This window comes from Mustela lutreola, chromosome 3 (assembly GCF_030435805.1).
Source record: "Mustela lutreola isolate mMusLut2 chromosome 3, mMusLut2.pri, whole genome shotgun sequence".
NCBI lineage: Eukaryota > Metazoa > Chordata > Mammalia > Carnivora > Mustelidae > Mustela > Mustela lutreola.
The window spans coordinates 86,208,906-86,223,918 of record NC_081292.1 but is presented as its reverse complement, the minus strand read 5'-3'; the positions used below and the strand labels follow the sequence as shown (position 1 = coordinate 86,223,918).

Here is a 15,013-nt window from a genome sequence, read left to right as displayed (position 1 = left end):
CCCCTCTATACAGAATAAAACTCCATATAAAATAAGTTTTTTTTTTTTTTTCCAGTATGGAGGTTCCTCAAGAAGTTAAAAGTAGAACTACCCTACAGCCCAGCAATTGTACTACTGGATATTTACCCCAAAGATACAGATGTAGTGAAAAGAAGGGGGACCTGCACCCAAATGTTCATAGCAGCGATGTCCACAATAGCCAAACTGTGGAATGAGCTGAGATGTTGGAGGCAACAGATGAATGGATAAAGATGTGGTTCATATATATAATGGAATATTAAGCAATCATCAGAAAGGATGAATACCTACCATTTGCATCCACACAGATGGGACTGGAGAGGATTACACTAAGTGAAATAAATCAGAGAAAAAAATTGTCATACTGTTCCACTCATATGTGAAATATAAGGAATACCACAGAGGGCTGTAGGGGGAGGGAAGGAAAAATGAATGGGAAGAAATCAGAGAGGGAGATAAACCATGTGAGACTCTTGACTCGGGGAAACAAACTGAGGGTAGAGGAAGGGAGGGGAGCAGGTGGATGGAGTAACTGGGTGATGGGCATTAAGGAGGGCACATGATCTGATGAGCACGGGGTGTTATATGCAACTAATGAATACTACATCAAAAACTAATGATGGACTATATGTTTGTTAATTGAATTTTATATGTGTTAATGTATAACTGTAGAAATAATTCCTAGAAGTGTGATTACTAGCTTAGAGGAAAAATGCACTCGTAATTTTGGAAAACATTGCCAAAGTCCCCTTGATAAGGGTGTTATGATTTTGTACTTCCATTAGCAGTTTATGAGAATGCCTTTACCCTAATGTGTTTAACCAAATATTTAGATTTCAGTCACTATTTCTGGTGTGCAGTATTACTTTGTATTTCTCACGATTGAAGTGTCATATTTTTCATATATATAAAGGGTATTTGTGTCCTTTTTTATAACACTTTATATTTTTTGCCCATGTTGGTTTTTTTGTCATTCTTTTTCTGATTTCAAGAGCAATTTATATATTCTAGGGAAGTATTCTTTTTATATGAGAGGAGTATCAGATATTCTTCCTATTGTGTTATTTGACTTTTACTTTGCTTGTTGTAGTTTTTACCATGCATAAAATAAGGCTTTTATACATTTGGATTTATCAATCTTTTTTTATTATGAGAAATATATCTTTTCTATCATGAATAGTGAATTTTGAGTCGTAGTTAGAAACACTCCCCCAAGATTACAAATGAATTTTGATTATGATTCATTCTGATATCTTTACAGTTTCATTTTTTTTTTCACATTCAAATCTTGACTTCAGTTGCAGTCCGCTGCATTCTTAACTATTAGGCTAGAGAAGGATATAGACCAGACTAGCAGAATTCAAACATTTCTCCCTTACGTATATTTTTCTTTATATGAAGTCCACCCTATTTTTAAAACAGAGGGAAGAAGAGCTGCTCTGGTGGTATAGTAGAGATCTCTTGTGACTGTTGCCCCCATCACAGACTCCAATTGCCCTTTCATGGAATACTTAGGATCCTTATAAGTAGAGTGAAAAACCACACATAAAAAACCCCAGATACCTGCAAAACAAGAACTAGGCCAAAGTTTAATGAGAAGAGCTGGAAGAAAATTTTCCCTCTTGCTTTTCTTTTTTTTAAACAAATTTTTTGAAGATTTTATTTATTTATTTGATAGAGATCACAAGTAGGCAGAGGCAGTCAGAGAGAGAGAGGAGGAAGCAGACTCCCTGTAGAGCAGAGAGCCTGATGTGGGGCTCGATCCCAGGACCCTGGGAAGAAAATGTGAGCCAAAGGCAGAGGCTTTAACCCACCGAGCCACCCAGGAGCCCCTTCCCACTTGTTGTGGCATTGAATATTTGTTGACAAGATTGGGCAATATTCAAAAATGCATCCTGCATAGCTTATCTTATGGATAATTCACTTTTCCTGAGCCTCTATGTTCAATTGAAAATTCCTAATAATTATACTAATTATGAATGGTAGAATGGAGAAAACATGGACCTTGGTGTCACACCTGACTTCTAATCCTAAACACTTTGTAGCTGTGATACCTTGAGCAAATTATTATAAATAATTATTTAATAATTATTAGTTTATTCATTCATTCAAGCAAATATTTGAGTGCTTTGTACATGGAAGACATTGTGCTGAGTGCTGGGTGTATAAAAGTCAAGAAGACAGAAATGGTATGACCTTATAGTGCAGAGGTGGAACCAGATGATAATTATGATTGTTTAGATTATGATTATTATAACAGCTTCAAAGGGTGCATAGAAATGCATAGGGAAGCTCAGCTTTGGGAGTTCAGAGAAACTAAGATCAATTTCTGAGGTTTTTTTTCATTTTGGTTTTTAAAAATCTCAGCTTAAAATTTTAAAAAATTATTTTCAAAGGTTTGAAAAGTAGAAGGAATAATATATTAAACCTCTATGTGCCTATCTCCTAGGGTCAACAATTTTCAATAGCTGTATATGAAGTGACATGATAGAAGGAGCCCAGAGCCTTTCAGGCAAATGGAGTAGCAAATCCATAGACCCAGAGGCAGCAGGGTACATTTGGCAATTGAAAGGAAGACTAATATGGACAGCATAGACATCACTGGAATGTATTTGTGGAGAATGGATAATATGTATATGGTAGATGGGGCAAGAGTAGATTAGTGGATACTGGTTAGAAGCTACCTAATAGTTTGGATATAAGAAATTAGTGGCCTGAGATATGGTAGTGCCAGTGGAGAATGAGTAAATAAGTGAGAAATTTATAAATGGGAGGTGGGACAGGCCGGATTTTGATAAGAGGGACAAAAACATTCATGAAAATCCCAGGTTTCAGTATGAGCTACTGGGTAGACGTCAGTGCCACTACTGAGATGGAGAATTATCTTATTTAGGGAGGAGAAACATTTAGGTTGAAGAGTTTCTCAGACATTCAGGTGGCAATGACAGACAGGTAGTGTAATAGTGCTATAGCTGAGCAGCATGGAGAGGTCTGATTGTAGATATAAAATTGAGAGCCAAAGCAGAGACGCAATAAGATGGTCAAACTGTGTCATAAGGCCTAATTGAGGCAATAATGGTAAATGTAGAGGGAAAATGGATAAATTGAAGCAGAAGACCAAACCCTACTTCCACTGTACTTTTGAGGGTACTATTAAGAATCCTTTTCTCTTCCCCAGGTTGACCCTTCCTCAACTTGCTTAAATCATCATTTAGTTTTTTCTACAACAGGCACTTTTATTATAGAATATTCCTACCTAGTTAAACTTCGTCATCTAATTCAGCTTCTATTTAGTCCTACTCCTCTTCTACTTATGTTTTTATATTTACTTCTCTAAGTGCTGAGACACTTGTGGGATCTAAGAAATGGTGGTTGCCTCTAATTCCAAAGTGCGTTATAGGACCAGCATCAATAATATTGATGTGAAAAATGTTAGGGCTTGGCAGCAAACAGTCAAGAAAGAATTCTTGAGATGTCTTTGGTGGGAAAAAAATGGTTTTATTAAGGCACAGGAATAGGACTTGTTGGTAGAAAGAGTTGTACTGGGGTTGTGAGATGTGGCTGATTATATACTTTCAAGTTTGGAGGGAGTTAGGGATAGTTTAAATCTTTCAGAAATTTGGAAGCAAGGATTCCGAAGACCTAGAGAGGCTAGCTGTTGTTAGGAAAAGGTCATTAACTATACTGTTCAGTATAAGGTCATTTACTATATTGTCCTTAGTCATGAGACCCTTTAGATATGTATCAGTGAGTGATATGCTTGGAGGATGATTGCTAACATATATCTTGGTGGGGGTGGATAGTGATAAAGGAAGTTTCCAAAGGAATTTTTGAGTTAAAGGTGACTTACAGGATCCTGGTGGTCAGGCTAATGTTAAACTAAGGTTGTCTTTCACCACTAGCAAAGTATTAACATCAAAGCAGCTATGCTTCTGCCTGTCTCTCAAGTACTTGTCAATGGGCTTTAAGTTGAAAGGAAGTTTAACTTTTTTCTATGTTTCTGTTATCTTTGTTCTCCCCATCAAGTATCATCTGGGAACTTCTCAGAAATACAAGTTCTCTGGCACCACATTACACATACAGAATCCGAAATTAGTCATCCCTATTACAGCAAATCTTCTTGGGGATTTTAGTGTGCCTTAAATTTGAGAATTTCTGCCCTGGATACAAAACCTACTCCCATTTCAGCAGACGGGGGAAGAACACTCCTTTCTTTTGGTTTCAGCAGCTAGAACCACTCGTTAAGTATTATTGAATTTGTATCCTACTTCAAAGTTTTCTTTGTTGTTTGTTTTTTAAGTAGGCTCCACACTGGGAGCCTTGGGCTTGAACTCACCATCCTGAGATCAAGACCTGAGCTGAAATCAGGAGTTGGAGGCTTAACTGACAGCCACTGTCATCAGCATGCTATGAATGCACACACCCGAGATATGTGTTTCCACAATGTCAGCTTTATTCAATCATAAAACAAAGTTAAATCACAATTATAAAGCAGGTTCAGGATTCCAAACTCAATATTTCACCATGTGATTGATTACACTTGGCTTCTTACACAGCACACAGAGGAGAGCATAAGACAAACCATACAACAAACAAGATAATAAAAAGGTGTAGGAAGTCAATGAACTAAATGCTAAGTTAGTCTAGGGCACATAGTTGAGATAGGGCCTCTGTCTGGTCTGGTCAGTTCTCAGCACTTACTGCTTATTATGTTCAAGCAGTGAAGGATCTTGGTTCTGTGTGGAGATGAATCCTGCACAGCCTTGGGCGGCAGTTGCCTTCTTGAAGTGGTCAGATATAGAGGGGTCAGGTCTGAAGAATCGAATCTGACAGTTTGCTGCCAAAATCCTCCCCTTTTAAAAGGGATTTAATAGGTCTTGGGCCCCAGGAGACTTCCTTTGGTTCTGCTCATTATCAGTTCTTGGTGTCCGCTGACCACGGATCCTAGCGATAACTCCCGGTTGTAGTAACTTTAACTACTGTGTCATTACTTGACACAGGCCCCTGCTGGACATGAGAGACTCCATTTTGATCTCTAGACACATCCGGAGGCCTCTCGAGTTTTTAAGGTCAGTTGTTGCTTGACAAAACAGACTGCCTAAGAACTTTTTTGGAAAAACTCCTGCCCCCTCCCAACCCCCGCTGCCAAAAACCCGCCCAGCATCTCTCCAACCAGTAACTCCATGGGCAGCAATGCAGCCCGTCCAGCGCTCACTCCGCAAAATCCCGAGCCTCGGGGATAAGCGCCATGAGCAGCGGAGCACCCCTTTCCATACTCAGGTGGTGAACACTAACCACAGTGATCACAACCCATATGAAGTCTGTGGAGTCAAGAGGCTGAAAAGTCCCGCCCCATATCCGAACGTCCTCCAATCACAACGCACGCGTGGCGCACGGCGCCGGGAGGGGAGGGCGCCGGCGAAATCCCGTCCCCTGTCCCAGCGCCAGCCAATTGCTGAGCGCTATACGGTGCGCCCTGAGCGCTGGGAAGCTGGCAGCCTTCCGGTCCCTGGACGGAGAGGCGCGAGTCTGGGGGATCCTCAGCGCGTGGGCGCCCGCGGTGTGCGGAGATGCCCCGCAGCGGTATCTGTAGTGGACGGAAGGTAAGGAAGTTACGGGTTGGGAACCTGCGTGAGACCAGGCCCGCTGTTATTCCTGGTCACTCTGGAGCCCTCCCCCCACCCCGCGCCAGCCTGTCTCCGCTTCCCTCTCTTCCCCATGGGCCTGGCAGACGGGGCGCTAGGAGTGCGTGGCTGGCCTCAGGCTGGTAGGGATGAGAGGTGGGCGCTGTGTAGACGGTGATCTTTCGTTAGGCTGCGGCAGGTTTGCGGTGAACAGATAGAACAAGCGTTGCGGTTTGCCTCTTCTGAGGTCTGTTTCTTGCCTAGGTGTGCGGACTGAGTCGTCCGCGGGCGGTCGAGGGCGCCTTCCCAGTGGGATGGAAGGGCCTGAAGAATAACCACTGCGTCCGCGGAGGGGAGAGCCACTTCCCTGGGAAGGGGGAGAGGTGACGGAAGTGAGTGAGCTGGAGTTGAATCTGGAACTAGCGTGTGAGATATATTTACCCTCGCTAGAGTTTGGCATTGTCTGTTTTTGACTGTCGTGTAACACTCGAAGACAGCGGTGGATATTGGAATGGATGTGCCCCCCCCCCCCCCCCCCAAGATATCTCTGTTGCCACGCTTCTCCTTTCTATGCTAAAGTGTTTCTGATTCTTCTATTCCTGGGTCAGTAGGAGAGGAGTCCGAGTCCGAAGCTAACCGTGGCCAAACTGCGTGAACCAACTTACACCACAGTGTCTGGAAATACTACATTAATGATATTTAGATGATTGTAACTGTATTTGTGAGTACATCTTTTCCTCCTCTGAATTGTGTTTGTCTTGGCATTCAAGCCATTACCTTTGTAAGCTGTTTCTAAGTTCCTTGCTCAGAAACATGCTTATCTCATCATACTAAAACAAAATTTTGAAAAGCAAACACTGTGCTTCCTTTTTTTTTTCCTCCAAGAGAGAGCATTCCAGTAGTGGGGAGGACCAGAGGGAGGGGAGAGAGAGTGTTTTAAGGGGGCTCCATGCCTAGCGCAGAGCCCATGGTGTGTGTGTGCGCAGGGGGAGGGGTGTTAGGGGCTTGATCTCATGACCGTGAGATTATTGCCTGAGTGAAAAATCAACAGCTGGGCTTAACTGACTAAGCCACCCAGATGTCTCTAAGTGCCTTCTTTTTGACTCCTCCTCCTTTAAAGAAAACAAGAAAGAAAGAAAGAAAGAAAGAAAGAAAGAAAGAAAGAAAAAGAAAGAAAAGAAACTCCTTGAAAAAAATAGTCCATATATACTGGTTCAACTTCCTTATCATTATGTTTCTTTGCTTCTGGAATATAATTGATTGTCAGACACTGTGAATATTGTAACTGATCATAAAGGAAGAAAAGAAACCTATGTCAGACATACCTATTGATTGTAAGACACATTCCAATTCCAGAAATATTCAAATGTGAAAAGAAATCAAGGAATTACATGAACTTGTTAACTCATGGTCACTGTAGCATTTCACACATTTATCACTTTCTTTTAATTCTTCTTGGGGTGGGGGGCAAGTATCCCAGACTGTTCCTCTCCTCATTCTCTCTCTGTCTTGCATCTGCTCATTTACTTCTCTTTAAAGATTTGTTTTTACATAGAGAGGAGATTATGAGTGCATGAGGTGGGGTCAGGGGCAGGAGGAGAGGGAAAGAATCTTAAGCAGACTCCCCACTGAGAGGAGAGCTGGACTCTGGGCTCAATCTCATAACCCTGAGATCATGACCTGAGCCAGAATCAAGAGTTGGATGCTCAACTGAGCCGCCACCTAGGCACCCCATATTTACTTCTCTTTACTCTTTCTCTGTCATGTCCTTTTTTTTGATCTTGTGCTTTTTCTCACTTTATAGATTTGTTCTCTGCAATCTTATAGATTTATGTTAGTTGTCTCTGCTATATAGCTGACTTTTCCTTGAGCTCAGTTTAAACTCTGTGTATTATGAGGTCATCAATTGCATATTCTTAGTCCACTAAGCCCTCACTGTTTCTTCTGGGTTGTGTTGGTCTCAGCCTATTCATAGTGATGCTTGGCTAGGAGTGCCTGAGGCACCTTGCCTGGCTGCCAGATTACTTGTAGCAATCCATTTCCTCCAACCAGAGCCACTGTTGTGGCTGAGCAGACCCTGTGGTTATTATGATTGCAGGATGTACTTCAACAAAAACCCATCAAGGAACTTTGAAGAATGAGATTTATTACTCAGGTCTTGGAAGGTATATTGCACACCCAAGGGCCATGCTGCAAGGCTGAGGGAGTCTGAGGGAGAAGGAGACAAGAGAACCTGGGGTCTGCCTTTATTATATTCTGAGAGTGATGTATATAGGGTTTTTGGAGCTTCGTTCTTTATTGGCTAATTTAAAGCCCAAGAGTGGGAATTAGGGTACCAGAAGAAAGAAGCTGGGTCACTCAGATGGTCAGTTATATAGGTTATCAAGGGTTTTTTTGACAGAGGGACCTTTATGAGGAGGGATGGCTTAATTCCTTATCATGCTGATTTGCTAGTAATTGTCATGTAACTGGTGCTATGTTTATTCAAGATGGACATCTTCTGGAATGGATGCCTTGGCAACCAAAAAAAAATTTTTTTTTAAAGATTTTATTTATTTATTTCCAGACAGAGATCACAAGTAGGCAGAGAGGCAGGCAGAGAGAGAGAGAGAGAGAGAGAGGAGGAAGCAGGCTCTCCGCGGAGCAGACAGTCCGATGCGGGGCTTGATCCCAGGACCCTGGGATCATGACCTGAGCCGAAGGCAGGGGCTTTAACCCACTGAGCCACCCAGGCGCCCCGGCAACCAAAAATTTAATTTCAGGTGTTAAATATAACTTAGAAATCTTAGTTTTTGAATTGAGACTCAGTTCTGCCCTCTTTATTCTATAAGTTTGCAAGAATTTATGAGTTTTGCTTTTCAATAATTGTATTAGTGATCTATTCCTGTTTAGTGAATTGTCTCAAAACTGAAGCAGCTTAAAACAAATGCTTATGTTTTCATATAGTTTCTGAAGGTCAGAAATCTGGGAATTGCTCACCAGGCTGGTTCCAGCTCAGGGTCTTCTACAAGTTGCTGTCAAATAAAGGGTCAATAAGGCTGTAGGATCCACTTCCAAATTCACCCATGTGTTTGTTGGCAAGTGTCAGTTCCTTGCCTCTTCCATAGGGCTGTTCTTACAACATGGCAACTGACTTTCTGAAGAGAAAGAGAGAGGGATGGACTAAGGAAGAGGCCCTGGTGTCTTTTATAACAGTGTCAGAAGTGACATATCATCTCTTCCACCCTAGGTCAGGTCCATGCTTGGAGTGTTTTTGTGGTACCAGCCATGTAGCATGTTCCTGTTCCATCTTCTGAGATGATTTTCCCTTAGAGACACCACTTTAATTATATTCTTATTCCTTTGCTTACGCATCGTTTTACTTCTTATTGACTATATAATCATTTACTTTGGACTTAATCTGTGCTAAAAGCCTTATACGTATTAACTCATTTAATTCAACAATCCTATTAAACAGGTTCTATTAGTCTTATTCTATGGACAAGAAAATGGAGGCATAGCAGAGAAGTTAAGTAATATGCCCAAGGTTACAAAGACCTTGCTTTTGTTAAGGCTCTCATAGCCTGTTATTCACAGCTTCCACAGTGTGGCCATACCTTATTCCTTAAGTTTACAGCTTTGTTCATTATTTATCATTTAGGTAAAATAAATGATTGTTTTCACTGTATTTTCTTGCTTCTTGGTATTTGCTCATGTTCTTGGTTTGGAGTAATACCATTTCTTTCATTTCTGCTTATTGGAACTTTGGTCATTTGTCAAGGTCCATTTCAAATCTCACCTTTTTCCGATCATCCCAGTTGTAAGTAAACTTTATTCTGTATTCCTTTGTAACTTTGTCTGTATCAGAGCTTCAGGTCTTATATTAGGTTTATTTGTACCTATCCTAATGATGTGGCATTTTTAATTATGCCTTCACCCCAGTTCCCATATGTAATGCTTATACATATTAAGTACTTAATAAATATCTGATGAATGAATGGAAGGGCTACTAGTTCAGAATATTTGCAAGTATCTAGCTCTGAAGAAACATAGGGAAATAATGTAGAAGACTTGGGTACCAGCCTCAGGTCTGCAAATAACTAATTCTGTGATTTTGGACAAGCCACAGAGATCTTTCTGGAATCTTAAGATGACAGTTGATATGGTCATGGACTAAAGTGGTAGAATTGGTAATGGTGTTGGGAGAGGACTGAACTGATACATTATAAAAGGGAGATGAGATAGGCACCAGGAATTCAAAGATGAAGAGGGGAGAATTAGTGGTGTCTCAGAAGTTGAACTTCTGAAAAACAGAGAGGTTGAGGAGAATTAGTTGGTTCTTACTTGATGTTAGGATGTACAGATATGTGAAACTTCAGTCCCAGGGAGAGATTGGAGCAGGCAGTTGCTCAAAGGCTAGGGAGTATTTTAGTTTTTTGCTCCCTCCTGCCTTAGGCCCCTTCGCTCGTTACCTCGTTCTTTTTTCCTTTGTGCTTTGTGTTCCCTTTCCTTGCTAAAAGCCAGGAATGACCACAAATACTCTCTTTCTGTCCCAGTTACTTACCTTTTGGGATTTCCTGGTCTTCCCCTTTACTCACAGTCCCTTTTGCCTCCTCAGGCTGACTTATAGCTCTCCCTGTTCTCTCCACTCTTTCCCCATTGAAGGAGAAAACTATCTTGGCAAGATTCTCAAAGGGAGGAAAGGCAAATTATATCTTCCTGATGACACCCTCCTTGCTTAATTTTTTGGGTTCTCATCAAAAAACTTCCTTTATTTCTGGTGCTTCTTGCATAATGGCAAGGGTATGATGGTAGGTATTAAATATAATGTATATGTCAGTTTGAACTGATGAGTACATAGGGCTACATTTCAGGTGAAAAGTGTTTCTCAGGAAAGGGAAACGTTTTGCTTTTTTGAAGCAGGAGGGGTGGAGCCAATGTAGAAAATAAGGACCCTTTGCTAGAAAGATTGGATTCTGTTACAGAAGGGGCTTAGTTTTGGAGACTGGGAACATTTTTCTTTTGAGACCATAGGGAAGGGGTATATAGCAGATTTTAACCTTGGGGAAGATGTGATGACATGAATTACGATAGTGACATGGAGAGATCTAAAGAGAAGTGTGGGTATGGAATTGGTGTATGTATGTGTTTGTATGTGTGTGTAAGTAGAGGACTAGGGAATGATTAAGAGTGTTTACCAGCATTGCCCAGGAACATGTAATAAGAAAATAGGAAGGAGGTTCTCATTCTGGAGTCTTTTTACAGTAGCCCTGTGGATTGGTGATTGGTAAAGTGAATTGGTAGAAAGGAAGGAGCCTTAATGCTTGAAAAGCAATACTGTAGTTGTTGGCCATAGAGTGGAGAATGGTAGGGGAGACATCATGATTGGGAGCAAGCTAGTGACTGATAAAATGAATGGGCTTGAGACTTAAAAATGTCCTAGTGAATTCCCAGATACTCAGAGAATCCCAAGTACCAGTCAGAAACTCAGCCAGTGGTACCTTCTTTGTGTAGAAGGTGCACATTATAGTAATTGTTAGGCACTTTTGTTAAGATGAGATAATGCAGAGTTAGTGGCTAGAATCCTTATTTCTGTAATTGAACATACATGGGGGGAAATAATGACATGTTGCTTACTAGCTCTCTGATTACATTTCTAGGTTGTAGCTCTTTTGTCTTGAAAATGGAAATAATACCTATCTTTCAGCATCAGTATGATGATTAAATGATGAGAATGCTTGAAATGATATACTGAACACACAAGCCCTCAATATTTGCAGTAGTGAGAGCAGTTAATAAGAAAACGCCATGATAATGAAAGGATTTCTATCTAAGAACAAACCTATTGTACATCCTCTATTACTTTGCCTCTAGATTTCCCTGGAATTACTTCTTTCAACTTGCTGAAGAAGGACTAGGAGTCTTAGTTTTAAAGTTCTTCAGTGATGGTGAGAGATTGTCTTGTAGTTATTTTTGTAGGAATACCTTAAGATTCCAATTTTAGCCCTTGATAATCTCATAGGATGATTTACTGGTGGCTGTATTCAGAATTAGACTACTTAGTATTGACATCTTAGTCTACATCATCCTTAAATAGAAGGGAAAGAGAGCTAACATTTATTGTTAAATACTTCACATATATACCTCATTTAAGGGAGAAGGTGTTCTTTCTTTTTAATCAATAATATATGCCTACAAATAAGGTAAAATAGAACAATAAAGTTTCTCCTGAAAACCAGCAATCCTGGGGCGCCTGGGTGGCTCAGTGGGTTGGGCCGCTGCCTTCAGCTCAGGTCATGATCTCGGGGTCCTGGGATCGAGTCCCGCATCGGGCTCTCTGCTCAGCAGGGAGACTGCTTCCTCCTCTCTCTCTCTGCCTGCCTCTCTGCCTACTTGTGATCTCTCTCTGTCAAATAAATAAATAAAATCTTTAAAAAAAAAAAAAAAAAAACAACCAGCAATCCGTACCCTATTCTTTCCTGTATGTAATTCTGTCCCTGAGAAGCAATTACTTTTTAAAATTGAGATAGCTGTAGAATTACATACAGTTGTAAAGAATAATAGAGATCTCCTGTATCCTTCACCCAGTTTACTCCAATAGCAACATGTGCAAAACTGTAAAACAACATCACTACAGATATATTGACATTAATACAATCCAATTATATTGAACAAATTTCCCTATACCTGTCCGTGTTCAGTTCTATACATTTTTACACATGTATAGGGCCATGTATTCACCATTACTAGAGATACTGCACAGTTCCATTAGCACAGGGATCCCTTTAATAATCATACCCACTCCCTTCCAGTAACTCTCACCACTAACACCTGGTAGTCACTAATCTGTTCACCATTTTAAGCATTGCATTGTTTCAGAAATGTTATAGAGATGGAATTTTGTGGTTTGTAATCTTCTGGATTCATTCTCTCTCTCTCTCTCTCTCTCTTTCTCTTCTTTTTTTCACTCAGCCTAATTCTCTGGAGATTAATCCAAGTTGTTGTGTATCAGTTTTTTCATTTTATTGCTCAGTAATATTCCATGAAATGAATTTACTACAGGTTGGCTCAACATTTTACTTGTTGAAGGACCTCCAGGCTGTTTCCAGTTTGGGCTATTATGAATAAAGCTGCTATGAACAGTTGTGTACAGATTTTTATTTGAACATAGGTTTTCTTTTTTCTAAGATAAATGCCCAGGAATGTAATTGCTGGGTCATATGGTATTTGGATGTTTAAGTGTTTGTTTGTTTGTTTTTTAAAAGATTTTATTTATTTATTTGACAGATCACAAGTAGGCAGAGAGAGAGATGGCTCGATCCCAGCACCTTAGGCTCAATCCTAGGACCCTGGATCATGACCTGAGCTGAAGAGAGAGGCTTTAACCTATTGAGCCACACAGGCACCCTGTGGATGTTTAGTTTTATTTCTTTAAGATTGTATTTTTTTTTTTAAAGATTTTATTCATGAGATAGAGAGTGAGCACTTGACCAGCAGAAGCAGGGGGAGCAACAGGCAGAGGGAGAAGTAGGCTCCCTGCTGAGCAAGGAGCCTGATATGGGACTCCATCCTGGGACTCCAGGATCATGACCTGAGCCAAAGGCAGATGCTTAACCAACTGAATCACCCAGGTGCTCCATGAAGATTTATTTCTAAGAGTTTTATAGTTTTAGCTTTTTTATTTAAAATTGTGGTTAACTTTGAGTTAATTTTTGTGTGTGTGGTGTTGTCCCAGCACCATTAGTTGAAAGATTATTCTTTTTCCACTCTATTTTATTGGCTTTTTAAAAAAATTCAGTTGACCATAAATGTAAGAGTTTATTTCTTGACTATGAATTCTCTTCCATTGATGTATGTGCTATCTTTATGCCAGTACCATACTTTCTTAATTATTGTAGCTTGTGAAGTCCTTACTTTTTTTAAAGTTTCAAGAGTATTAAAATTGTTCTGGGTTCCTTGACTTTCCATGTGAATAATAACATTAGCTTGTCAACTTCTGCAAACAGCCATCTGGGGTTTTTATTGGATTAAGTCTGTAAATAGGAGAGTATTGTCATCTTAATATCAGTTTTCCAGGGTACCTGGGTGGATCAGTTGGTTGTGTCTGACTTGATTTTGGCTCAGGTCATGATCTCAGGGTCATGAGATTGAGACCATGGTCAGGCTCCATGCTAGGAGTGGAGCTTGGTTAAGATTCTCTCTCTGTCTCTCTCTCTCTCTCTTCCCCTCTCCCTGCACTCTCACTCTCTCTCTCAAAAAAGATTAAGTTTCCCTTTTCCAGTCCATGAACATGGGCTGTCTTTCTGTTTTATTTAGATCTTTAATTTCTTTCAACTGTATTTTGTAGTTTTCACTGTGAAAGTCTTGCCCCTTCTTGGTTACATGTATTCCTTAAGTATTTTATTCCTTTTTGTACTATTAGTGCAAATTTTTTTTTTAGGTTTTATTTATTTATTTATTTTTAAAGATTTTATTCATTTATTTGACCCAGAGGGAGATCACAAGTAGGCAGAGAGGCAGGCAGAGAGAGAAGGGGAAGCAGGCTCCCTGCTGAGCAGAGAGCCCGATGTGGGGCTTGATCCCAGGACCCTGAGATCATGACCTAAGCCGAAGGCAGAGGCTTTAACCCACTGAGCCACCCAGGTGCCCCTATTAGCACAATTTTTAAAAAATGCATTTATGTATTGGTCATTGTTTATATGTATAAATACCATTGATTTTTTATATTGAGATTGTATTTTGCAAATAAGAGTTGCTGAACTCTTATTTTTCTGAGGTTTATAAATTTTTATTAAGCTAATGTTTAGTCAACAAATTCATTTGTATCAAACACAAACCAAAACCCTATATCATGAGACAGTTTAAATATTCAGGGTGAATATAGGACTTAAAGTGTCCCTTTTTAAGAACAATGCATCTAGACTGTTTAATCTATGAAATTATCTTTGATTATAAAACCAAAGCAAAAACTGACATTTAAAAAAGGAAAATGTTAGTTTCAAAGTCAGTGACTCTTTCCCTTATTTCAAAAATATAGAATTTTTAAAAAAATGTTAATTAGAAAGGTTAAATAAATACACACACCTTAACTAAACAAAGTCGGAAAACCTCATCTATAGATCTAAAATGAATCCATGCAGATTTATAAAAATCAGTCTACCTCCTTGCCTTTCTTATTATTTTATATTTTTTCTAATATGTATTTAACAAAATAATATGCTTTCAGGACATATAACACATAAAGCAAGATCATTTTTATCAGTAATTTAAAGGAGAAAAAGATCCCTAAGGTATAACCCCACAGAGAAGCAAAGCACACTCTGAAGTGGAGAGTGATTTTGATGTTTGTTTGTTTGTTTGTTTTTTTAATGATGTTCTCAAAGTAGAAATGT

The 15,013-nt window shown here is 39.8% G+C and overlaps 1 protein-coding gene across 7 annotated transcripts in view; it reads left to right on the top strand.

The window, feature by feature from the left end:
* Positions 1-5,462: 5,462 nt before the first annotated feature.
* Positions 5,463-15,013, top strand: part of SPIDR (scaffold protein involved in DNA repair) — a 609,776-nt gene continuing 600,225 nt past the window's right edge. For 2 of the 7 annotated variants that reach the window (XM_059166498.1, XM_059166496.1), the window contains exon 1: positions 5,463-5,621. In XM_059166498.1, coding sequence (XP_059022481.1) covers positions 5,589-5,621 — 33 coding nt within the window. In that variant the 5' untranslated portion in view covers positions 5,463-5,588. The remainder of the gene's footprint in view (positions 5,622-15,013) is intronic. The other 5 variants (XM_059166493.1, XM_059166497.1, XM_059166499.1 and 2 more) reach the window with 4 other exon arrangements.